At 42.7% G+C, this 26,541-nt stretch overlaps 2 protein-coding genes across 4 annotated transcripts in view; one reads left to right on the top strand and one right to left on the bottom strand.

Moving 5' to 3' along the window:
• Positions 1 to 596, bottom strand: part of CEP57L1 (centrosomal protein 57 like 1) — a gene marked incomplete at both ends in the record, with an annotated part of 61,620 nt that extends 61,024 nt beyond the window's left edge. For both annotated transcript variants that reach the window (XM_080937759.1, XM_080937760.1), the window contains one exon: positions 522 to 596. In XM_080937759.1, the coding sequence (XP_080793885.1) occupies positions 522 to 596 (75 nt within the window). The remainder of the gene's footprint in view (positions 1 to 521) is intronic.
• A 1,045-nt stretch (positions 597 to 1,641) lies between these two features.
• Positions 1,642 to 26,541, top strand: part of SESN1 (sestrin 1) — an 87,719-nt gene continuing 62,819 nt past the window's right edge. The window contains exon 1 of one of the 2 annotated variants that reach the window (XM_080937864.1): positions 1,642 to 2,275. In XM_080937864.1, coding sequence (XP_080793990.1) covers positions 1,997 to 2,275 — 279 coding nt within the window. In that variant the 5' untranslated portion in view covers positions 1,642 to 1,996. The remainder of the gene's footprint in view (positions 2,276 to 26,541) is intronic. The other variant, XM_080937863.1, reaches the window with a different exon arrangement.

Raw genomic sequence — 26,541 nt, 5'->3', positions numbered from 1 at the left:
AAGATAACACACTTGGGAGGTTTTTATAGGCTTCTTTTCCGACAGAACCTTTCAAAGCTTGTAAAACTTCGAGCCTACGGACTTTGGGAGTTCTTTTCAGTAGTCTCACACAAAAGAGACTTGCTTTCAAAGATCCCCTTGGGATTGTATTTGACTGAGCAAATATAGCACAAAACACATCCCTGTAAGAACAAAGGTGCAATTGCAATGCTTAAGGATTTCTAACTCATTCATCACTGGTTCACGTAGAAGAGGACAGCGGAAGCAGCGGCGTCTTTTTGTTTGTTTTTTCCCAGTTTGCCTCTCTTTAGGCTGCCCCTAGACCTTCCAAACAATTATCCCCAAATCCTTGCCTAAGTCACCCACCAAAAGGTGTTGGGCAGGTGCACTATTTTCTTCCCAGCAAGCCACTGGGAAAAGATTATTGACTGAAAGTAAGCAATCCCAGATAGCTTCGGCACCAAAATTACAGAGGAAACCATTTTCAATGAACCCGTCATAACCAAGCCTACCACCCTTACCAGACGTAGGCTCCTAGTTAACCACGGCCTTTTGAATCGTCTGTTCGCGGGCAAACACAAGTGTCGCGGTGGCATCTGGGAGTTGTAGTTTCTGTCGCAAACAGAGCGCGTCGGTAGGATTACAACTACATTTCCCAAAAGCCAACGCAAAGACGCCCTGCCTAGTGTATCTGGAGCTTGGCTGTCACTATTTTTCAGACTAATCTTTAATTATATCCCATTTCTACTAGGAATACTACAGAACACCTTTATTCGTTCGGGTTTTCTTGTGCGATAAACATCTCCGGGCATCTGTACTCCTTACTTTTCTTTACCCTTCTTCAAACCAGCGCCTCCAAACGTCGAGAACGGACAACGCCATGGAAAGCGCATGCGCCCTAGCCGGCTTCGCGCATGCGCAGCAGCCGACCTTAGTCGGCGGCGCGCGTTGGACTCGGGGTCCAGAGGTACTCTGCCCGAGGGCGGGGCTGCTTCCAATGGCTGCCTTTGCGGGTCGCGTGTGCCTGGGCGGAGAGGCAGGCATGGGGCAGGGGCGGCTCCCGGCGGTCCCGGGCGGGGACAGGGGAGGGGCTGGGGGTGAGGACCCCATCTCCCCTCCCTGCTCCCGCCCTCTGGGCCGAGCCCCACCGACGGGGATGGGCGAAGGGGCGGGCTCTGTGCTTCAGCAGCGCAGCCCGGGGCTCGATGACTGCTGGGTCGCAGGGTGCCCTCTGGCTTGGCGGAGGTAGGCGAGGACAGAAGAGAAGCATCAGCGTACCCCGGGAGACAGGAACTGGCAGGGTCGAGGACGCCGCCCTCCGTCGCCGCTGACACAGTGACTGGTGGACACTGCGGTCCCCAGAGCACCGGAGCTTCGGGCCCCAGCAGCTAAGGTCCAGGGGTCTTCTGCCTACCCCACCGGCACCCACCCGCTGCCCTGCGGAGGCGCTAGGCGGAGCCGACGGGAGGGGCGGAGACTGGTGTCGGTGGAGGGCGGGGTGGGAACGCTCGAGAACCGGCCTCTGCCCAGAAAAAAAAAAAAAATCGAATGGCTGGAGAACCTTCTACTGTTACCAGCCTTTTTAAGACCAAGCACGGATTTGACAGCTTCACAACGCGAGGATATCCGTTGACCCTGCGACACAGAGAACACTTCCCCGATACTCCCTGTTGAGCTAGCCAGCTCTGTGAGATTGCAACTTTCCAAGTTGGCTCTTTTCAATCTCTGTCAAGACTGCCCTGCCCTGTAGGAGAGGGTGCCGGGGTGATCCGCCTTGTGGATCGATTTGAAAGCATCAGCTTTAAAAAGCACGTGTGATTCCAGTGCCATCCAGACACCTGCTTTCGGGACTGCTGGATTTCTCTTGACTTGATTCTTAACGTTTCTCGTTTTGTTTTGTTTTTGTTTTTGTTTTTGTTTTTGTTTTTTTAAGACGAACTGCTTTGGGGGTAACTGACTGGGAAAAAAAAAAAGACTGAAAAAGCTCCCGATTGTCATGGCTGAAGGAGAGAATGAAGTGAGATGGGAGGGACTGTGTAGTAGAGACTCAACTACTAGAGAGACGGCACTGGAAAACATTAGGCAGATTATTTTGAGAAAGACCGAACACCTTCGTTCAGCTAAAGAGACACTTTATCGACCTTCAGACGGGCTTTCAAATGACGTTTCTTTGGATGGAATGAATAAACTTCTGGCTCATCTGCTTATGCTCTCTAAGAGATGTCCCTTTAAAGATGTGCGAGAGAGAAGCGGGTTCATTCTGAAGAGTGTCGAGGTAAGAGCATTTCTAGACTAACATCTAGACGGTGCCATTTGACTTGCAGTTACTCATGTCGCTTTTGCTTCCCGGGGGGGGGGGGGGTGGGGGGTGACTAACCGCTTAGTTGTTAAGGTGGCATCACTAGGCATTAGAGGGTTCTGTAAAACATGGAATGTTGGGCCCAAATGGAACAGTGTACGCTAAAACAATTTTCAAAAATAGATGAACAAGAATTGTTTTTTATGGTGTTTTCAGCAGAAATGGCATTGCCTGTGGAATAGAATATATATCAAAGATCTGGTTAATTGCAAGTCCGGTCTTTGGATATCTTTCTGTTTGTTGCCAAGTGAAGCCAGTGCACTTTTCACATTGTTACAGTGCTCTGTATGGAAAGTTTCACACTGAAAGCCTCAAAAATAAGGAATTGCATGAAATGTTTCCTATTCCTTCAGGGTAACTGTCCGGATAATTTTTTCTGGCTCTTTAACAACAAAAACAGGATTTCATTTTCAAAAAGCATCCTAAAACAGAACTAGAAACAATATTGAAAACAGCCTAAGTCATAAAGAAGTAACACTTGTGCAGGTTGAAAAGGTGGACCTAGAGTTGGGTGTTCAGGACTTACTCTCAGTACTCCCGGGAAGCCAAGGAACAATGACTTCGGGAGTTCAAGACCAGCTAGGTCAGTATATGGCTACCTGGCAAGATCCTGCTTGGGGGAGGAGGGCAAAAAGGAAGAAAAGTTGGGTCCAGGTAAGGCATTTGGTGAAAATACTTGGCTGTTCAATTATCTTGTTTTCCCTTGAATTGTTTCTTTCCACTTTTCAAACAAACCTGCTTAAATACTGAGTGTGCTGAGGTTTAAAATACTATAATGTCCTGCCATTTTTTTCTATAGTCACTTTATCCAGTTTTATTAGAAGGTGTGTTGAAATTTGGAGGAGCAGGAGAAATGTATACATATGAAGAGTGCTGTGTGTTAAGTGATTGTGTATTAAAACATGACCATTTCCTGTAGTGGCTTAATTAAAAGAGGGACAATCATATCCATAAAATGATTATCTTAAAAAGCGAAGGTCTTGAAATATTTCTCACAAACACTCTAGACTCAGTTATAATTCATTTCACAGGAGGGAATTAATTTCCAGTATGTGTGCGTTCTGTCCCTTAGACATAGGGACTATTCCTCCTACCTCGGTATGGCGACAGTGGTGACGGAGTCGGCATTGTGTGCCTCCAGCATCGCTGTGGGTTGTTAGTGAGTACAACCTGGAAGGTTTTAGGCTTCCCGTCTAGTGTTCCAGGTGTGTCCTTCCCATGTTGTTACTTAACTTCATTTATTTACACTTGAGTGGGAAATAAATAATATAGCGTAGTAAGAGTTGTGCTGAAGAGGAAAGGATTCGGGCTCTGGGGAGCACCTTGTTAAAGATGAGCAGCACGAGTGGTAAGTAAACGCACTGGAGTCAGACCCGGGTTCAAATGCTGCCTCCTTCATGTACTAAATGCCTTGGGCAAGTTCCTTGGCTCTCCTTGTGTTGGGTTTCATGTCTATAAAATCGGGATAAGAACACGGAGCTCTGGTGAGATGAAATGGCGTGCAGCTGCCGTCATATCTAGTGATTGCGCCTTCCCCCTTTCCCAAGTGCAATAGACTATGAAGTATATCTCAAGCTTGTTTTGCTCTGCAAAAGGACACAGGGCTCTATACTGTAGTGGCTTCCTCTGGACCTTCCTTTCGTTCTCTGCTCTGCATCAGTTATTCTTTACCGTTGCCACTGTTGTAAGAGGTACTTGATTTATGTTGTTCAGTAAGCTCGTGTTGATAAGCCTTTTCCCCAGAAGGGCTCTTAAGTTCTGAGTGTTGGCCATGACCTGGATGCTACTAAGTAAATATCCAATGGGTAAACAAATGTATCTGCCTTCTGGCTGTTTCACATTAATTTGCAAAGATGAAATTTCCATTTTATGGGGTTTCTCCCCACAGCATTTATTCTTGCATGCATCAGAGCAACAAATAGTGAATACCATAGCAAGCACCCAGGACCAGTGGTGACAATTTGAATGTTCTGTCAAAGGGAGACAGGCCATAAGTAAGTACAGGAAGAGTTCCTGGAGGCAAACACCTTTAAAGAGAGATTTAATATTCATTCTCTCACTCACTTACTAATTCATTCATTTATTTTGAGACAGGATCTCCTGCCTTAGCCTGCCAGGCTCTCGTATTGTGGATCTCTCTCACCACACTCTTGTCATGAGTAATTAATTATCCATACAGTGAGATCTTCCCAGAGACCTAGACCTAGAACATAGTTTGCATGAAGGCTTCAAGGCAAGAGCGAGTAACTGAGTCCTAAGCCTTGCCCGTGATTTAGGATGGTTGGAGTTCAGTCTGAGGGGAGGGTGGAATTTAAGAGCATGTGCTCTGGCTTAGATACTTTATTATCTGAACAACTATGAATAAGTTTCATATTGTTTTTTGACTCAGTTTCCTTATCTGCAAAATGGGGATGATGCTAATAGTTCTTGCTTCACAATGCTGCTGAGAGAATAAAATGGAATAATGCCTGCAAAGTGCCTAGCACATCTGAGGTGCACTGTAATGGTAGACACTGTATTGTTCCTAGGCAGGCCCCAGGTCCCAGAGGGACTGTGGGCAATGTTAAGGAATGTAGGTTTTCCCCCCAGGACAATAGGAAGCCACTGAAGCTTTGAACAAGAGGATAATTTGATTGCTAGTGTTACAAAGATCATTCTGGAAGATGGATAATGTGTTTCCAGGGTCAGGAGTGGATGTGTCATATCAGTTACAAGATTGTTCAGCGGCAGAAACAATAGTGGACTGCCATGTGGTAGAAGAGGAAAAAAGCAAATGAATGTGAGTGATAACAAGGTATTAGAATTCATGGGACATGGCATTTAAATATATTTAGGAAACGAAAATAAAAGCAGAATTTGTGGTTTGAATTACTTAGTGAATAATGGCTGGTAGGCCCATTTAGGAGAAACATCAGTTTTTCTTTCTACACAGTGAGTGAGGTTACGCTGTCTCTGAGGCATCTAAAAGGAAGTCACCTCTTGGTGGGTTTGTGTCTCTGCTTCTACGATATGGCTTGCCTTCACCTCTCTAGACTTGTCCAGCCTTCACCTTTCTGTCCTGCACAGCTACAGAGCTATTCATCCAGCCTGCACATCTGACCACACTACTGTCCTTAGCAAGGCCTACCTCCACGTCCCTCTCCAGCCTCACTGCCCCCTCAGTGTTCACACTCATGTATCAGCCTCACATGGAAGTTGTAGCAGTCGGAGTTAGTGCCCCATGATTCTGTCTGTCACTCACTGGTGACAGCAGCAAAAGCTGAGTCACGTGTAAGATCCTGAAGCTGTTCCTAACGGCCTGTAACTACTGCGGTCAGCTGGAAGGACAGGTCAGCAGGGGGACTGTGGACTCGGTCTCAGGTGACCGCCGAACCTTCAGAAATTAGCACATTGGTGGGCAGCAGCCTTTTATCACCTGGTCTCAATTTGTTAATTTCATATCAACAACATGTTAAAATCTGTGTGACAGTTTTTCAAGAATTACCATGTACCAAGCACTGTACTTGGAATTGGAGGAGCAGGGAAATGCTGCCCCTGCATCTCAGCAGGTCCCTTTTCTCAGTTTTGCTAAATTTAAAAGAAATCCCATTATACATCTATATATACCTTAGGCCTACTTATGGGTCTACTACTGAGCTTGTAGTCCTGATGTCTGTAAATAAAATTAAGGTAAAATATAAATGCAAATATGACCAAAAGATTATAGAGAAATACATGAACTTGGTAATTAACACAGAATCAACACAGAAAATGATAGTAGATTTAGATTAAGTAAATATTTGGTTAAATGAGGTGAGGAGGATTTCATTTAATGATGTGTATTTTCACAGGAAGAAGTGAAGCTTGAAGCACTGCATATGATACACTTTAATGGTCCTCAGAGCCATGTAGCACATGTATATTTATTATATATACATTGTTTTTATTCTAATTTCTCATAAATACAATTGCATTACAATCAGTTGTTTACAGGATTTTTGGCATAGCCACATTGTCATCCCAGCTTTCCACCTGCAGGCATGCCTTCTGTGTCTCAGAGAAGAAAGCTGTTTCCCTGGAGACTTTCCTGCAGACTTTTCCTCAGTCTGTTGATCATAGTGGCCATGTTCCTTTCTAAGCCAGTCATTGGCAAAGAAGTTGGACATTTTTACTTTAGTCTGGGTTAATAAGCATTCTGGCCCTGAGAACCAGGAGACCCCATCTCACCTCTGAACAGAAGGGATGCTGGTGAGAAAGGAAGGAGATGGGAGGCGGCCATGTGCAGTCAAAGGTACCTTTAACTGGCTGCACTTGGATACAACTGTGTGATACAGCATTTGGCCTATTTGTATTTGGACTTTATTAGAGGTATATTTAATTCACTTATTATGGGGACTATAAATTAGAAGAACATAGCAGAGTAGTAGCAGCAGATTTGGTCTTTTGTTTGTTTTGGTTTGCTTTTTAGACAGTGTTTCTCTGTAGCCCTGGCTGTCCTGGAACTTGCTCAGTAAATCAGGCTGGCCTTAAAATAAGTTTTGCTTTGCTTTCCTTTTTATTGCCCTGTAGTCAAAACCAGGAGCTTAAGTTAGTATGTGTCAAACACAGCCCTCACTCTTGCTCCTCTCTTAGGTGTGCAAGAAGCCTTCCTCTTTTATACCCACAGTTTCATTATCTCTCTATACACCGAAAGCTCCGTCTCTTCCTCCAGAAGGCTCTGTGGCTGGCTTCTCTATTCATTGCTTTCTTTCACACCTCCCTTAGCCACTTTCTGTCCTTTAGAGGGAAATACCATTTCTTCTCAAGCTTCTGAGTTCCCTTTGCATGGAACCCAGTTGGTCTTCCCTCCCCTCAATGGTTTGAGGCTAAGTGGAGAACTTAAACAAAAGTCAAAACCAACTTGGTCTTGGTATGAATCCCAGGGTGTCCTTGAACTCTTGGAGATCAAGCTCCTGATTGCTAGAGCGCTGGAATGACAGGTGTGTGACACCATGCACAACTAGATGGAACTATCTAATCCCTCCCTCCCTCCCTCCCTCCCATTGATTCTGTGGATAGAACCCAGGGACTTGCATGTGTGATATCAGTGGGATACACTCACAGACCCCAGGCTTCCTTTTTCTCCAGCGTACTGGATAAGCCATATCTACATATCCACCCTCATGTCCTCTTTACAGGATGTAAGTGCACCCTGTCTGTGTTCCTCCTTTGTTGTGGACCTTCAGAAACGTTGAAATGAGAAGCATACCTTTCTTTAAAGTTCTTGAATGTCATATATTTTATTCCTGTTATAGTGCTTCAACATGAAAAACACTGCTTAAAAATGTTACAATAACATGTTTGTTTTGTTTATAAATGGAATGTGCTATTTTGTAAAAGATAGAATATTAGACAGTTGAGTGTGAATTCTCAGTCTGAGGTCATGGGTTGTCCGTGGCCTCATGGAAGAGTCTTTGAAAGAGTTTAGCTTAATTAGAGTTTCCGTCCTATCACAGCACCTTTGCCCCAACACACTGGTGCACGCAGAGGAAAACAGGCTATGGAATAGGAGCTCTGTGCTCTTTATTTTACTGATAAGCCGTAAGACATTTACAAAATCTTTTTACTGCTTAGGTTATAAATTAATAATTGTCATGACTAAAGATTTCTTGAACCCTTTTCTCTGGTAGTATCTAGCATGTAATAAAATTTGTTAATTGCCTAGATAGGCACTATTTAATGTACATATAATTACAAAGTTTTTATATTTAGGGACAGACAGTATTTATGTTGTAGAAATTAGCATAGATTGGAAAAAAAAACATAGACATGGGTGGGTCTTAAACTCTGACAAGGGTCCAAGTAGATTCTGGGTAAAGGAGCCGGTTTTAAAAGCATAAAGAGCGAGTGCGCTACTGGAGACCATCTGCAGTGAGCAGCCTTTACCTCCAGTCCTAATCTGTTCCTCATCATGTTTTTAGTCTTTTCCATACTGTGGAAAATGGGTCTTTCATAGAGGTTAGTGTGGGATTTATTTTCTAGCTCTTATTACACGAAAAGAGAAAGTCTTTTCGTGACCTTGAAGCAATCACTGAGCACCCCAGTTATACCAGCATAGATGGATGGTGTTCTCAGACATCAGATTGGGAGGCGTTTGCCTAGTATTTGGTGATTATATTTCTAAGGGCAGCAGAAGACTGGAAATAAAAATATATGTTTCATGCTTGTCTTTCTTACTGTTGGTTACTGTTTCCGGCATTGGCACCGCTGAGAAGCACATGCTTGCCAGTAAGGGCGATACACACAGAGAAGAATCTGCAAAGATTCTGTCTTGCATGATTGTTTTAAAAAATTCTTCTCACTTGAAATGCTTTGGGGTTTTCTGTAGAACAACTATGGTATTAGTTATTGGACTTTACCAGCTGACATTTTATTGTTAGGGGTGTCTATTACTCATTTTGTGCTATGCTTTTCAAGTGAATATATTGAGAAAATTTGAGTTTATAAAACAGAAAAGTCATATGAAACAGCAGAAGAATTTGTCCATTCTCTTATATTATGCTTTTTTCATGACCATCTACTTTAAAAATATGATAGGTTACCAAGAAATATGGAAAATACCTTGGAAAGATTTGATACTTTAGTTTTGATTTTATTTAAACTATACCTTATTTTAAAGCACATTTCATTTACTTACTATATTCATTTGTTTACATTATTTAATGTGCATTGTTTTGCACACGCACGCATGCGTGTGTGTGTGTGTGTGTGTGTGTGTGTGTGTGCGAGCACTACATGTGTGTTCTACATCTGTGAGTGGTGCCCAGGGAGGCCGGAAGAGGATGTCAGATCCCTTGAAAGTGAACTTAGGGATGGTGGCCAACCACCATGTTGGTTTATGGGGACAGAACATGGCTCCTCTCAAGAGCTCTGAAACCCTGACTCATCTCTCCAGTCCCATAAATTTTACTTTATTTTTAAGTTAAGCTAAAGAAGGTCTTTCTAGAATTATAAATTATTAAAAGTTCTTAGCCACCTTTCTCCTGGAATCTAACTCAGGACCCTGAAGACGCTCCACAAAAACCCCCCACTGGCACTTCATGTGCATTTAGACCATGCTAAAGGGAAACGAAGTTTATTTATTTTATAGTGTTCAAAGGAAATTTTACATTCATTTCTTTGTTTAGGGGGAGGTACCATGTGAGGTCACAGGACAACTTGTGTGCGTTAGATCCCTCTGTGGGTTCTGGAGATAAACTGAGTTTGTCAGCTCGTGTGCAAGGCACCATCGAGCTGGCCTGATTTTATTTTTTCATTATCATGTATTAATTATGCATAGGACCGTGTCTATTCCATTCCATTCGTGTACATAATGTAGTTCAGTCATAGTTACTCCCTTACTATCTCTTGTCCACTTCCCTTTTCTACTGAGCTCCTGTTTCCAGCCCCCTTTACTTTCCTGACTCTGTATGTGTGTCTGTATCTGTGACTTGGTGAGTTTCACTAGGACTAAGAAACAAAAGTTTATAATGTAAATTTTATGATATATAGTACTAAACTCAACTTTGAATGTATTCACTTAATAAACATAAATTCACTTAGTGAGCAGTATTCATTTAGTATTTTCACATAAAAACCATTTAAACTGACAAGCTGATAAATATTTATCCTTTAAAAATAATTAACCATGTGGCTAGGATAATTTGTTAATTCTGTGTATAATACTTAGTAGTCTTACTAGAATCTTAGTTTACGAAAAGTGCACATTTGCTATGCTGATCGCTTGGCATCTGACAACATTGCACACTTGTCTTTAATTTTGCATGATTTCATTTTCCAGCACATTGGCAGGTGTTCACCATCTATAATTATAACCGAGTAAATTTTCAAATGCTATTCATAGCCTAAACACAGTGAAACATGTGATAAAGACCGAGCCTTCCAAAATAGTAGTAGAGTGATGTTTTGAGCGTTGCCAAAGGGCACACCTAAGAGAAGCCTTTCAAAACTCAGGGGTGATTTATAGACAGGGAGGCAGGTTGTCACAGATTTAAATCTCTGATTCTCAGGGTTTTGGTAGTGGTTACACATCAAGTTAAAAAGTATCTTTTTTTTTTTTTTAATTTAACAAGAGAAATGCATTCATTGACAGACAAATTATAAAATTTGGCATTTATCTTTTGCTTGATTAATGACAGAGTATGAAAATTTAATTAAAATTTTGAGACAGTGTAGATTCTTTTATTAAACTTTGAAATATTTTATCTCATTCAAAATTTATTGTGTACCTAATACATACTAAACACTATGTTTGCAGGTTTGGAGTCTGGTCTTGCTTTGTTTTGAGACAGCATTTCACAGTGTAGTTGTGTGGCCTCAGCTGGCCTGGAACTTGCCGTATAGACCAGGTTTGCCACAGGCTCCCATAGATCTTTACACCAGAGTGAGGATGTCGGGGTTAGAGCTCTATGCCATTAAGCCTGTTTTGAGTTTTTTGATGTAGGAAAGGAAAAGACATAGATTTTGCCTTTAAAACTTGGGCCTCTAATTGAAACAAACAAACACAACCTTATATTTTTCTTATTCATGGGTTATTTTAATTTCTAAGTATCATCCTAAATATCTATGGTTTCTCTTTGACCCTTGAAGAGAAACTATTGTTTCAGAACATTGTAAAGACAACATTGAAATGTTTGTAGCAGCCATGTGCTTATAAGTTAGCCACTGGAGCCTCCGTTCCTCCATCCAAGAACTGGCATTTTATTATTTATCTTGCGATGTGACTAGAAAGATATAAGGTGGAGGTGCTAAGGTGCATGGGCTGCATCACACTGTGGCGGCTGCAGAAGCAGGTTTAGGGTTGAGTTAAATGAACCAGGTACAGGGACTTGGGGGACTTGGGAGTAAGTGACAGTTGAGTGCTCAGCCTAAGACATTTATTTAGACCACCTCCGTGTGGCTCAGAGAACATGGGGATGGAATAAAAAAAATGGAGGAGCTGGAAGACAAGAAGTTAGGAGACACCATTGGGTCTGACACAGCCATTGCAATCACCGACTCAGTAAACCTGGGGTTATGTGCACTGAGCTCACACGAATCCTGACTGGCAACAACCAGTCATGGATATGGGAGAACCCGGAGGACATGCTGAACTTTTGGCTACTGGTGGATTCTAGAAGAAAGAAGTTAGGGATAAACTTTTGGAATTTATACTTATCTTCAAAGCTAGTATGGTGGTGGTGGTGATGATGATGGTGGTGGTGGTGGTGGTGGTGGTGGTGGTGGTGGTGGTGGTGGTAGAGGTGGTGGTGGAGGAGGAGGAGGAGGTGGTGGTGGTGGTGGTGGTAGAGGTGGTGGTGGAGGAGGAGGAGGTGGTAGTAGAGGTGGTGGAGGAGGAGGAGGAGAAGGGGGTGGTGGTAGAGGTGGTGGTGATGGTGGTGGTAGTGATGCCATCCATAAACTTACATGTTGATGTTGAAAATTAAGTGAAAATAGAAGCATCCAGAAGTAGGTCTGGCTCATAATAGTGCTCTGAATACGGATGAGATGGTAAACATAATCCATTTTCTCCCTAATGAGGCAAAGTCCAGACCAGCAGGGCTTTAGGAATGGACAGACTTAGTTTTTATGTAATTGATCTTAATTGATCCCCTCATGATATTCACATGTGTCAGTAATACTCCTAATGTCTCTATGAACATTAAATTTTGTGTTCCTACACACCCTGCCTAAGGCTAATGTTCTGTTGTGAATGGTTTCTGGCCCAGGATAAGCGTTAGACTTTGCCCAGAATTGATAGCAAATCCCTAGTGTACCATCCACCCCTCACTATAGTCCAGTGTCAATCCAGGAAGCCATCGTGGCTCTAACAGTGAGGCTGGCCGGCAGCTGCATGTATCATCCAGGTGATCAGTGCTCACTGAGAAATGTGCAGCATAGCTCTTGCATATGGATAGCAGTAAGACCATAGGCCGTAGATAGCCACACCTTGACCAAAGTCCTGTGTCTTAAGTTCCTCTAACCTCTGCTCTCAGTGCTGAGACATGTGCCATAGCAAGCGTTAGTTAACTCTTAGTATTTATTTTGCCCCCTTCTGTGGAAGACACTGGGGAGTCATCCCTCTGACACAGTAATGCCTTCAGGTCCCCTAAACCCCTAGGAAACAGAAAGAGTTTTTGTTTGTTTTGCTACTTTGCAGGTTCTATGTCTAAGGGAAGTAGCATTTCTAAAAACCGAGTAAGGATTTTATAAATATTACTTTAATTCTCTGGAAACTGGATTCCTTACAGATCATGTTATCTGTTATTTCATTTATGAACATTTTTCTTTGAGTTATGTTTTCGGGGACACAGTGTAGACAGCAGTGATGGTTCATATCCAAACTAATGAGAAAGCTGATGAAACCTCCTCACTACTACTCAAAGACAGTCATCTCTTGCAGGTTTTATGCACTTCATGAGACTGCTGAAGACAGCAGACCTGCCCTATGGGGTCCCTACTCTGCATACTCCAGTGGGGTCTCCCAGATAGTTTTTTCCCTTGTCACACAATTGGCTCAGCCCAGAAAGGTCGATGTAATTTAGAACCAAGCACCTAAGCAAAGGTTACATTACCTAAAAGATCCTCCAAGAGAGGTGAGGGGCTCTGTACCACCCTCTTCTAGTGTGTGCTGCAGTCTGAACTCCTGTGCTGAGTCCTCTTTGTCATTCCCACAGGTCAGATGATGTGACTCTCTCCTGCTCACTGTAATGTGTGTAGAGTTGGAACCAAGGTACCTTAAACTGTTTGTCACCATATATGTATTTCTGAGTAGAGACAAAATGGACATTGTGTATGCTAAGCCTAGCAATTAGCCCTTTCCCCTAGTTAGAGTCATGAGTCAGTCTTCACCACATCGTACTGCACAGGCATTGTCATCATTCTGTACACTAAAAATGTCCAGAGGGATTAAATAACTTGGCTAAGATATAGCTAGTTAAGGAGAAGCTAGATTTCAGAGACTTGTCACCATCATACAACATGATCTGAATAAAGATTTAATAAAATATTAGCAGTTAGTATATATCACTAGATTATTTTGCCTTAAAAAGTAAAACCAAAATTTTCTTTAAACCCTGACTCATCCTGGAACTGTATGTTGAACCCTGGTGAGTGTTCATGTTTTACTGGTCTATAGCTTACATCACTGTCACCATAAATGACACGGACTGGAATCTGATGTATAAAAGGCTTGTCTTTACATTAAAGGAGTCTAAGTCAGATGGTTCCTCTGATGCACTACCTACAAGAAAATGTGTCTGTTTCCATGAGCTGTGGACTAAAGATTAGCTTTGAATGTTAAAAGCGCATTCTCCTAGGTAGCTCATTGTTGCCATGACAGTGCTGGCAGTGTGAGTGTTGTAGTAACTCCTTGCAGTGATCTTATTTTAGACCCTAGTGTTCCCAAGTGCTGAAAGTCCCCTTCCCGCCCCACAAGAACCTCTAGTGGAAAAGTACTGCTTTTCTAGCTGGCTTGAGCTCTGTGGCTGTACTATTGTGGGTTTAAAAAATAGTGTAGGAGTGTTAAGTATTTTTCCTGTGGATTATGAATGTTTGAAATCTACCAAAATATGGTATTGCATTACAAGTCAGACAGCAAGTTGTTTACCACGAAAAGGGACCTCAATTGTCTTTTGAGAAATCAAGCCTGGGTTGTATAACTCCACTGAGCTCATACAAAATGTCACCCAAGCATACTCTGTGGATTTCCCTTTTAAAGTTACTGTGTAAAAGTTGTCATTAGAGCCATTGTGTTTAAGCAGTATAAAGTATTTTTTATGATTTTCATAGTCAGTATCTACCTGCTTAAACTGTTAGGTTTCACTGGACTTATTTCCTAAATTGTAAACTCACTAAATTATACAGTGACCTTAAGAACTTATCTATTGGGTATCTGAACTGACATTTGAGATTTTTTTTTTTCTGAGACAGTCATATAATCTCTATGTCCCCACCCCAAATTCCCTGTTACTGAGGAGGGCCTTAAATTCCTGACGCTCCTGCCTGTGTCCCTGCCTCTGCCTCCAGGTGCTGACCCTGCACTTGTATCAACACTCACAACGTCATGCAATTTTTGAGGCTTTAAAAAACTTTTTACATGTGTATTACAAACAGATTTAGAATATTTAAAATATTTTACTGACATTTTAAAATTTGAGTCCTACTATATTTGTGCCAATAAACACAAAATAGCTTCAAACTCGTAACTGACATTTTACTAACTCTCACATACCAGTCAGCAGTTCAGAGCTTTGGTACCCGTGGTATACACACTAAAAGTTCAGTGCAGGATGGAAAGAGCAATGGTGCTGGCAAATGACAGTGTTAGAAACAAAAGTACTGTGCTAATTCCATCTGCAGTAGTCTGATGGCCTCTTTGTGTTCTGGAAATTAAGGAAATATAATACCCAAAGGTTCAAATGTTGAATAAATAATAATCTTCTATTTTTTAACAAAAACGTTAAAAGTTACATTTATTTATCTTATGTGCACACGTTCATATGCTCTTATGCCATGGCCCACGTGTGGGAGGCAGAGGGGAAGCTCTGATGCATGCTGCTGCCTTACTCTTGCATGTCAAAGATCCCTCTTGACTGGTGGTAAGGAGACTGGATGGTGTTTCTCTCCCTTTCCTACAGTACTCATTAGTAGGGCTGTTGGATTCTTTTCTGAGTCCTACAACATCTCCCCCATCATAGTCATTACACGAGTATGCTTTTAAAGACAAGTTCTTGAAAATCTTTTTTGTGTCTGACACTATTCTGGCACTAAACAGGTTTTTTTGTTCTTGTTGTTCATTTTTAAGTAGAAAATGCTCTCAAGAGTTTTCATTGAATTTAAGGAAAACAGTAAGAATAAATCAAGATTGTGACTAAGAGTTAAAATGTATGATAATATACTAATAAGCAGTGTAGCTGCTGATAAAGTGTTTTATCTATAGTCTATTTGAGAACTATCATAGGTGGTTGATTTGTGTGTATGAGTGTGTGCACACCACATGCATTCCCTGGTACCTGAGGAGGTCAGAAGAGGGCAGCAGATCCCCTGGAACTGGAGTTACAGAAGGTTGTGAGCTCATGTGTGTCTGTGTGTGTGTGTCTGTGTGTCTGTGTATGTGTGTGTATGTGTGTGTGTGTGTGTGTGTGTGTGTGTGTGTATGTTTACTAGGGATTCAGCTCAGGGCCTCATACTAAACTACACCTCAACATCTCTCCCACCCCAAATACACACACACACACACACACACATACACACACACACACACACACAAATATACACAGACATGCACACATACACACACATTTTTTTTAAAATAGGAGGATAACTAGTAAATCGGCAAGAACGAAAATATAAGCCATAGCAGATTTTGTTTGTTTTGTTTTTTGGGGGGGGGAGTAAATTTGAATTTTTTAGTTTGAATTGGTTGTAATTGTTTTTTACTGAATTTTATTGAATTACTTTTACTGAATGCTTATTGTGTGCTGCCTTCATGGCATTTTATATATCGAATATGTAACATCTTAGTGAGCTATATGTGTATGCATTCCTCACTGTCAACCTAGACTAACTTTCCCATTGTGTCAGAGAAATTGGAAGGTATCAGAAGCTTACCTTGGACTCCAGTGTCCTAGAGGAGGGGGACACTGTCCAGGAGTGGAGGGACACAAATCTGCAAAATGCCTTTCGGGGTTGTTTGTTGTGGTGGTGGTGCCACCGGTTCCTGCTCTGTGCTGTCCCTGACTCTCTCTAACTGGGATGGTCCTCCCACGCTAGTTTCAGCACCACAGGGCCATGTGAAACTTGCACTAATTTATCTCAGTGGCTCCACACCAGCCCCCAGGGTGCCCTCTGACTCGGGTGGTCCGAGAGCCATTCCAGCATGGCACCAAGTCACACCTCTTTCACTTGCAGTTCCCTTGGCGAGCTGTTACCACACCAGGCCCACACCTCCCAATTCCATGGCAGGCTTGCTGCATCCCGCCATTGCACCATCTCTTGAACTCAGTTAAGTCGTCACATGAACACCACACAGTAACCTCCGATCCAATTGATATAATTTTTCCATCTAGACATCACAAAACCCTGTACACACCCATCCCTTAAAAATATTCACAGCAACCTGTATGTACACACAGAGAAGCATTGTTACCTCTGCCGCCTTGTTGCTCCAGCTCTTCCTCGCTCTGACTCCTCCCTCTCTAAAACTTTGTTCTGTTCCCGCCCATCCTTCCTTCTGGCATAAAGACATCACCTTACAGTTTGTTTGTTTGTTTGGCATCAAGTAGGCCTGGAATTCACTTTATAGAGCACCCTAGCGAACGTTTACCATACTCCTCTCTTGGGTCCTTCTTTAGTGCTGGGCTTACAGGCAAACACCACCACGCGGTTGCAAGCACAGCTCTTGCTGTACCTTTAATGTCTGCAGGTTTCATCTATGTTCTGGAATAATTTGCTATCCATGCTTGTCCTTTGAAGGCTATTTCCCTGTAGTCTCTATAATTTTATAATTACAATTCTGTGTGGTAAGTTCTACATTTTTATAAATAAGAACACAGGCTCAGGGCAGGCTCTGGTGGTGCACCCCTTCCATCCTAGCACGTGGGAGGCAGAGGCAGGTGGATCTCTGAGTTCTTAGCAAGCAAGGAAGGAGTTCTCCCCAGAATAGACGTGACTAGGGAACTGAGGAAGCCATGAAAGCATAGAGTCGTTCAGTGTATGGTCTTCATGACTCTGCCCATGTTTGTACTTGTTCTGTTAGAGAGCACCAGGGGAGGGAAGATGCCCCTCTCCTGCAGACGGCCTGCAGACTGGCCTTCTCTTGTCACAAGTGTACATTACTTTAGTATTTAAAAAACAATTTAAAATCAATGTGGAAAACTTCCAAGACATATGGAGTGTTAATGATGATTGAGAGCGGGGATGATGAGGGTTGGTTGGGATAATAAAGATAGCTTAATATAGCAGATGAACTCTAATGTAATAGTTAACTTTTCTTCTCAGCTTATCTGTTTACACAAGCATGCGTTCTTCTCATCCCCAACGTGCCCAAGCCCAGCCCCTGCTGACTGCCTGGCCTTGTAACTCTGGCTCTGCTAATCTTGCCTGCAGAGTGAGTTTTGCCCTGATCCTGGCTTCCTTTGTGTGGCCCCTTTTATCATCCTTGCTCCATCTGCAAGGCGCGTGAGGACTTGTAGCTAGGACTCCTGTGAAAGCCGTTTTGTTTTGATTTTTGAGGCAGGGCCTCCTGTAGTCTGGCCTTGGATTTGGTATGTGCTGAGGGCAGCCTTAAACTTCTGGCCTCCCATGTCTCTGCCTGCCTCCCGAGTGTTGGTTCTGGTCTTGTGCTTCCAGGCCTGGCAGCTTTGTGCCATCCCGAGACAGGCTCATTCGGTGTAGGCCAGGCTGCCTTCAAATTCCTGACCATCCCAAGCCTGCTTCCCACGTGCTAACACTCCCGATGCGTGCCCCCAGCTTCCCGCTGCAGTGCTTTCCCATCATGAGTCAAAGATGAAGGCCGGTAGATGGACTTGTAAGCTTCTGGTTCCTAAAATGTTTTCAGCATTTAAATTCCTACATTTTTGCTGACGCTCTTTGAAAGGTGGCTGAACTAATAAGGAGGACTTTGAGTCCTGTCTCGATTAGAATTAGCCGTACACCCTCAGCTAGGGCAGATGCGCAGTGGTGCAACAGTGCTTGTTACGTTACTGTTTCCATGCCAGCTGGCAAATAACAAATAGAAACAGCACAAAGACAATAAAATTAGTAATACTCTGTCGAGTGGTTTGGAAACCACACATGTACTGGGCTTCGTGCTAAAGATGGAGGCAGGAGACCTGCTCAGATGCCCTGTAACTGCAGATGTTGAAGAAGGTACAGCAGGTAGGAGTCAGTGAGCGCGGCGCTCACATAAAAAGGACCCAGTCTTACAAAAGAAGTGTCACTTGTACCAAGTGCAGCAGTCGAGTCCAGGCTTGGGTGGTAACTGGATCCGTGGCCACAGTCAAGCACAACACCCTCGATCTCTAGCTGCCGTCCCTCTGGTGAGTTTGAAGCACTTTAACAACTCAATTCAACCTATCGATCCAGAGCTTTTGCTGGTTTGAAACCACACACACTTGTTATCTTGAGATTTCTATGGTATGGCTTAGCTGGACCTTGAAGGTCTTTTATAGTACTGCAACTAAAATCTCAACCTACAAAAGCTAAGTTATGGTCTGAAGGCTCAGGTGAGCATGGTCTGCTTCTGTGTGCACATAATTGCTGTTGGGAGTGTTTCTTGAGAGCTGATAGAGAGAGTCTACCATGTGGGCCTCTCCCATTGTTTCATCCGGAAACACATGAGAAGAGCTGGGGACTATGAGCAAAATACAAAGTTACAGTTTTTCACAGCATAATCTGGAAGGAGACAAAGCATCGCTTCAGCCATAATCTTTTCATTCAAAGCAGTTGCTGAGGTCCAACCCTTGCTCAAGGTCAACAGATTACTGAAGGGCAGATGACAGGGGATGAATACCAAGAGGCGGGAGCAGCGGGAGGCAGTCTGAAGGCAGCCTACTGTAACCACCTCTCCTGGGATTAGGGCTTGAGGGGAAGGGCCCTCCCTGCATGCTGTGAAGAAAGCTACAGTTGAGTGCATGCGAGGAGTCGGGGAGTCAAATTTATGAAGAACATAGTATCAAAGGGATAGTATGAACTTGACCTTACTCCTCCCCACACTCCAGCAATCTCCAGATGAGGAAGTTTTTTCCCTCTTTACCAGCAGGTGTTCTTTTCAAGTCCTGTCTCCTTTGCTAGGGTCCACCAAGACTCAGGAGGAGAGGTCTACCTGCCTCTGGCATTGTCTTCCTCTTCCTCCTTGCCTCCCCATACACATTCCTGTCCTTCATACCTGTGCAGTTCCAGTCTGCTCTGGGCTAAAGAGCAGGAAGTGGCAAATACCCGTCACCATTTGTGACTATGTAAGAAGATACACATGAAGTCTCACCTGTAGTGAAAATGAATGAAAAACAAACTCCCAGACTTTTACTAGTATCCTCAAGTGAAAAATGAATGGGATTGAATATTTTATCAATCAAATTTCTGTTTGGAGTTTTCAAATTGAAGCTGGTTGTGGTATTTTGAATATGCTTGGCTCATGGGAAGTTTAGAGGAAGTGTGTCACTGTGGAGGTGGGGCTTTGAGGGTCCACATATATGCTTAAATCTGACCAGTGTGATCCAGAGTCCTCTCCTGGCTGCCTTCTGATGTAGATGTAGAGCTCTTCGTTCCTCCTCCAGCAAATGTTTGCTGGCATTCCTCCCTGCTTCCCACCATGATGATAATGGACTCCACCTCTAAAGTTGTAAGCCAGCCCCAATTACATGTTTGTTTTAATAAGAGTTATCTTGGTCATGGGGTCTCTTCACAGCAATGAAACCCTAACTAAAACACAGGAATATATTACCATCGACTTAGTCATGTCTGAAAGGATAAAGGTAAGATTATTTCTTTATGCAATAAGCCCTAATCTTTATGGACTTTAACTGTTTCAGAACTACCAGAAATCATTATATAATTGATAGAAATTTCAAAGTTTTTTTATTCCACTACATGTATGTTGAAGTAAGGGTCTTCTTTCAATCATAGAGATTACTAATTTTAATAAGAAACATTTTCTCATGTCATTTTTAGTACAGTCAGCCCAGTGTTTCAAAATTTAAACCATTTTCAAATTTCTTTTCTGTTTATAAATTTTAATTGGTATTTTTGAGACAAACATGGGCTAGTGTAGAATTTATTATGTAGCCCAGGCTGACCTTAAACTTGAACTTATGACAATCCTCTGGCTTCAGCCTCCCAAGTGCTGGAATTATAACGATGAACTATTAAGCTTTGCTCTGTGAAGTACTAGAGACTTAAGAAATTCTGAGCAAGGACTGTTCTACCAGGCTACACCCTGTTTGTTTGTGACAAGGTCTCCTGTACCCCAGGCTTGCCTTAAGTTCCTACGTAGCTGAGTATGACCTTGAACTCCTGATCCTCTGCTTCACCTCACGCTGGGATTCAAATAAGTGCCATCGTTCCCACCTCCCAGTTTTTAATTTAGAATCTGAGGCAAAGTCTTGCAAAGTTACCCAGGCTGGCCTTGCATTTGTATTCTTCCTCAGCACATACCTAAAGAGTCGTTAGGGCCGTAACATAGGACAACTCGTTGCTGTAATTAAAGCTGTATGGATGTCTTTTCCTCTTTCCTAACGTCCTCCCAAACTCTCTCTTTTTGAGATTTCAGATGATACTAACAACACTACGATAAAATTTGTGAACTGGACAAGTTGGGTGTTGTGACATTATGGGCTACTGGGTATGCACTGCTTAAATGTGAGCCTTACAGGAGCCAGTAGTTGTTCTGATAACTGGGGTGGCCATTCAAAAGATGCTGAGTGGGTAGTGTATACGGTACGGACACTCTGGAAAGGAGGGGATATTACAGTTTGTCCGGAAGGTGTGTACCACCACGCCTGGATCTGGGACTTCACACGATCACAGCCCTGGCACATGGCATGAGATTGTACCTCAAAATAGCATGTGATTTAAAATTTACGCATTGTTGATTCTGAAACCATAGAAAGAAGCCATGGCTACAAGGGGAATGCGGTGCCCCAGTTTATATTCACAGAATGACTCTAGGAAGTAGAACTCTAGATTACTCTGAAGTGAGGTTTTCGTGTGTGCACATGTACTAATGTCTAAAGCAGCAAACGTCCCATTTTTCCTTATAGTTACCTTGCTTTTGAAGACTCTGGTCTTTAATGAAGACAGTGTTTTCCTTATTTTGCATTTTGTGCCCCCCTCCTTGTTCACCAAGGCCATTTCCCGAGTTCTCAGCAGCTAGCTGCTGTGAACACTAGATGGCGCTCTTACTCAACTGAAGTCTAGTTTATCATCATGATGCTGTAGGCCTCAGGAGACTTGTGTGCACAATTTAAGAACATTTATGTTTTCATTTAGAGGGAGTCTGAAAGGAAAAAGGGAGCAATTCACTTTAAATATCCAAGCTTAGCTGGTGACAGTATTGGTCTCCTTTTTCACAAAGTAAGCACCCGTCTCAGACTGTTCCAGGCTTGCACAGGGATCTATGAGGAAGAGAGGAAGACCACTGATCTCACAGAGCCCGTAGTCTAGCTCTTAGCTTTATCCCCACATGCTGTTCTTGGGCCTGTGACAAGTGCTTGGTGCTTTTATCCAGTCACTTAGCAGGAGGAAGCTGAGCTGGAGAGGTAAGTGATCTGACTAGACCCTAGCCGTCAGCTGGACGGAGTTAGGCTCAACCTACATATGTGGTCCTTGGAGATTATTTTCTAGAAAGATGAGAAAACCAGCTAAGCAAGCGTTCTTTCTGTGCCTGTCTGTTTGTCTGGTCTGTCTGTGTGTACATGATTATAGTGCTTCTAGAATGTTAGAGCCCCTGGAACAGGTGCGTGTGAGTGTCCTGACATGGGAGCTGGGAATGGAACTCACATTCTCTGCAGAGAACAGTGGGGCATCCTAACTGCCAAAGGTGATTACCCAAGAGACTTGTTCTTCTTTTCCAGAGCTGAGACTTGTTCTGGTAGAAGTACAACTTAATGGTTCAAATAGAAGATTTTGGCTTTTTAAGATGTTGTGTGCCCCATCAATTACAGAGAAAACAGTGTATGCTTACATGTACTTTTGGAGTAAAAGCCTAAGTTTATCAATTTTTCAAAGAGTACCCTCCACAAAAACTTGGAGTTGGGTGTGGTGGCACATGCTCAACATCCTAGCACTTGGGAGGTGGGTGCAGGAAGGTCAGAAGTTGAAGGACATCCTTGTCTATAAGGTGGATTCAAGGCCAGCTTGGGCTACCTGAGACCTGACCTCAGAACAACAGCAAACCTCTGCTACCCTTGAGCGACCACATGCACGTGACACTTACTTTTTTTCCCTTAAACTGTTAGAGAAGATCTTTAAAAAATGAAATTTGAGAGTTTTGACGGCACTCGTTGCATGTGGCTGAACTTTACTGGGTTTCCTTACCTGAGCAGCAGGTCTCCCGGGCATGCGGGTGACAGGCAGAAAGTTGATTCCAGATTGATCGATTCCAGGGGGACACAGCTGAGCTCTGTCCAAAGCTGCAGTCTCAGGTACCATGAGACTGAGAGATACGCCGCGCTCTAGAGTTGCTCCTGTCAGACTGCCGTGCACACGTTCTGGTTCTTGCTAACTCTACGGGGCAAACTATTTAGTGCTCTAAGTTTTAGTTTCTTGATGTTTTGTTTGGGGAATTTCTTTTTAATTTAAAAAAATTTTAATTTTTTTTAGGTGTGTTGTATTTGCTTTCTGGGGTTGTGTTTGTTTTGTTTGTTTGTTTGTTTTCTTGGTTGGTTGGTTGGTTGATTTGGATTTTCAAATCTGGGTTTCTCTGGCTGTCCTAGAACCTATTCTGTAGACCAGGCTGTCCTGGAACTCTACCTTGAGATCTACCTTCCTCTGCTTCTGAGTGGTGGGATTAAAGGCATGTGCCACCACTACCTAACAATTCAATTTAATGATTTTTTAACACAGAGAAAACATTATATATACATCTACACATATAAACATTACATTGTGCTTTATATATGCATTGTATTATCTTTAAATCAACTTAAATATACTATAGCACACCACCTGACGGTTTTTGGTTCATTTCTCTCTATGGAGTCCTGCCAAATGCAGCTTAACTATGCAGTGTAAGGCGGACCAGTACATGCATGTCATTAGCAAAGAATCCTTCAGCACATGTCTCTCTCCTGTGTCTGCCTCAGCAAAATCTTCCTTCACAAGTCTGCCTCAGCCTTTCACTTGTGTCAATGTTAATGAAACACTCCTTCATTTGTTTGGCCTAGAAAACACAGCCCAACCAATTTTTCAAAGAACCTTTAAGTTTCTACGTCAGGACACTGTATCCAGACTACAAAATATAAGCCATATTACAAGCTATAAGTATGAGTTAATTCTTCAGACGTAGAATTATAAGCATTTTATTTCTTCTGATTATTTTAGAACTGACATTCATAAATGGATAAAAGAATGAAATTAATTTTAGGTTTTCATGATTCTCTTCTTTAAAAAACACAACTATGGAGTGAATATAATCTTATATTTTATACATGCCTGAAAACATAACAACATTTATTATTTTGTACAATGAATCATACTAATAAGAAATATGGGACTAGCTTTCAAGAATTCTTAAGTACAAGCAAACTCTGTAAAGCATTTTCTGTATCCAAAGAATAGGTCTGCGGTTAAAAGCATTTGCTATGCATGCCTGACAGCCTAAATTCAGCCTCTGGGACCCCTGGTGCCAGGATATAACTGCCTACAAAAGTTTGCTGTGGTCTCCACATGTTAACACACACACACACACAGAGAGAGAGAGAGAGAGAGAGAGAGAGAGAGAGAGAGAGAGAGAGAGAGAGAGAGAGAGGATAAATACTTTAAAAAGCCACCTCTCCCAAATGCTTTAACTTCAGTATCTTGGTATGCGAATGGCAACATTTCCTGAGAGGAGTTTATAGACCCAGTGGGATGACAGCCCAGAGAGGGCAACCCAGACTCATGATACAAAGTATCACTGAAGGCTTCAAAGTACAGGCACCTGCTTCTGCACACAGTAAAATGTACAGCAACAACAGCATTACCCCCAGCATCAGTCTGTGATCATCAGAGGTTAGTGACTCACCCCAGTAACATAGCAGCGGGTTTTCAGTGAGGGTAGACTCTGCTTTCTATTAACTGGCCTCCTCTGAGCAAGCACTCCAAGTCTCTCCAACCCATGACTGATAGTCTCAGATCTGTTCACCCTTCTGCTTGGGGGACAGTTTTGCTGCCTTCTAGTAACAAATCTTCTGAAGCTCACTAGTAGCTGCATAGGACAGTCAGTGCTAATGTCACCTAACCATAGTTAAAGTGAGGTTATTCTGTGTAGGTAGAGTGGACGAGGGCAGCCTACAGATGCTGGACTAATTTTAGTCATCCATGGCCTACTTTTTCTGACCTGTACAGGTCAGAAAAGTGTCTTTTAGGGATTTTTTTTTCCCTCTAAAACAGATGGCTTCATTGTCATTGCTGTATAATTCTGTGAAACATTTTTCTAGGATCACTATAAAAACTCCTTGGTACTAAATAAATGAACAACAACAAAAACAAAAAGAGTCAATATCCTCTCAAAAGAAAAACTGAAACTTGACAAGTAAGTCAGGTAGGCCATGCTTCTCTTTCTCCTCCAGTTGGAACTGGTAATGTTTGATTAAGAGATGCTTAAAGGATGGCACATACAGCTCAGGGATGTACACACAGGAGGTTGTTTATAAACTAAGTACAGTTTCCTGTAGAGCCTGCAGGCTCTGTACACAACAGGTGCCCATTCACCGAGGCTCCCTTTGGTGGTAGACCAAAGTAGGTCAGGGTACAGTGGAGAGGCTAAGGGAAGTCCCTGAGTTTACTATGCTGTCCTGCCTCTGAGGGTGGAGCTGAGCTTCATTGTTCTGGTCTAGGCCTGCAGTCCTGTGAGGGGAAGAAATATGGCAGAGAAGTCTCATGAGGCTTATAGATTTTGAGAACTAATGTTATTATGAGTTATTGGAAGCGCTATAGAGACAGCAGAGGGAGAATGGAACCAGGACTGGGGAGATGGTTTAGTCAAGTAAAGTGCTGCCTTCCAAATACAAGAACTTGTGGCATGCACAGCAAAGGAGGATCCCTAGGGCTCACTGTCCAAGGCATAAGCCTAATCAGTAAGTGCCAGGCTGATTGGAATCTTCTAGAAAAACAGAACTGATAGAACACACACACTCACACATTCACAAATAGAACGAGTGAGGGAGAAGAATTTACTAAGGTGGCTGACAGGCTGTGGTCCAGCTAGTACAACAACTCTACCAATAGAAGGTCCAAGAGTCCAGCAGTTGCTCTGTCCACAAGTCCGGGTGTGTAAGCTGCTCTTGAGTGGATGCTGGAGTCCTGAAGAAGTACTCACTGCTATGACGGATGGCCTTGCCAAGAAACAGGAGAGCAAGCTTCCCTTTGGAGGCATTTGATACAGGGTGTGGCCCAGACTAAAGGTGGATCTTCCCACCTCAAATGATTTAGTTAAGAAACACCCTTCAGGGGCTGGAGAGACGACGACTCAGTGGTTAAGAGCACTGGCTGTACTTCCAGAGGTTCTGAGTTCAATTCCCAGCAATTACATGGTGGCTCACAACATGGTATCTGGTACCCTTTTCTGGACTGCAGTCATATGAGTAAGCAGAATGCTGTATACATAATAAATAAAACAAATCTTTAAAAAGAAAAAGAAAAGAAACACCCTTCACAGGTGTGCCCCTGACTGGGTTTTAGTTCATCCCAGAGCAGATGCAGTCTGGCATCATAAGAGTCATGTGAAGGCCTGGTCACCAGCTGGGCAGAGTTTTTGAGGATGAAGCCTGTGGTTGGCCTGTGGCACACACAGTCCATACACGTATACATAAAATATTAGGACTAAATTTATCTTCATTCCATACACAATAAAAACAACCATGACTAGGGTAGCATCTTAGGGTAAAAGGAAGGGCATGCAGGTCTCTTTGACAGAGGCTAGCATTAAGACTCTACCTGCTTTTCTAGGCCTTTTCCTTTCCTTTTTCATATCTGTGTGTCCAGTGCAGAAAAGACTGCATTTTAGAATCAAAGAACGGTTCCAGACTTAGCAGCCCATATTGCATTAGCTCTGAACAGATGCTGTTGGATAAATATTAAAAGCAAACCAGTGACTATTGGACTGGCAGCAATCATATTTCTATGAAATAGCCCTTTTTTTGCCTGTTGACTATGATTAAGCACTCTTATTAGCATCTAGTTTATTCCAGCTGGCTTCAAAGATTCTACATTGTTTTGTTTTTTTATGCCTCAAGGTTAAAATTAAATTTTCTTACAATTAATTTATAACTGCAAGAGGTTCCTCGGGCTGGTTAGAATGTTGCTATTGTCTACAAATGTTGTATGTATACAGTGAGTGGTACATATGGAGTTATATGAATTTTGGGAAACTGGAATTTGATCTTTCCTCACATACAGTGTACTCATCTTCTTATCTCTAGGAACAGAAGGCCTATGTTCCAGTTAAATTTCCCCTCTAGGTCCTCACTTCTAACACTTGAGGGCAG

Source organism: Micromys minutus, assembly GCF_963924665.1.
Source record: "Micromys minutus genome assembly, chromosome: 25".
Taxonomy (NCBI): Eukaryota; Metazoa; Chordata; class Mammalia; order Rodentia; family Muridae; genus Micromys; species Micromys minutus.
The sequence above is the reverse complement of the archived record's forward strand: the minus strand, read 5'-3'. Positions and strand labels throughout refer to the sequence as shown.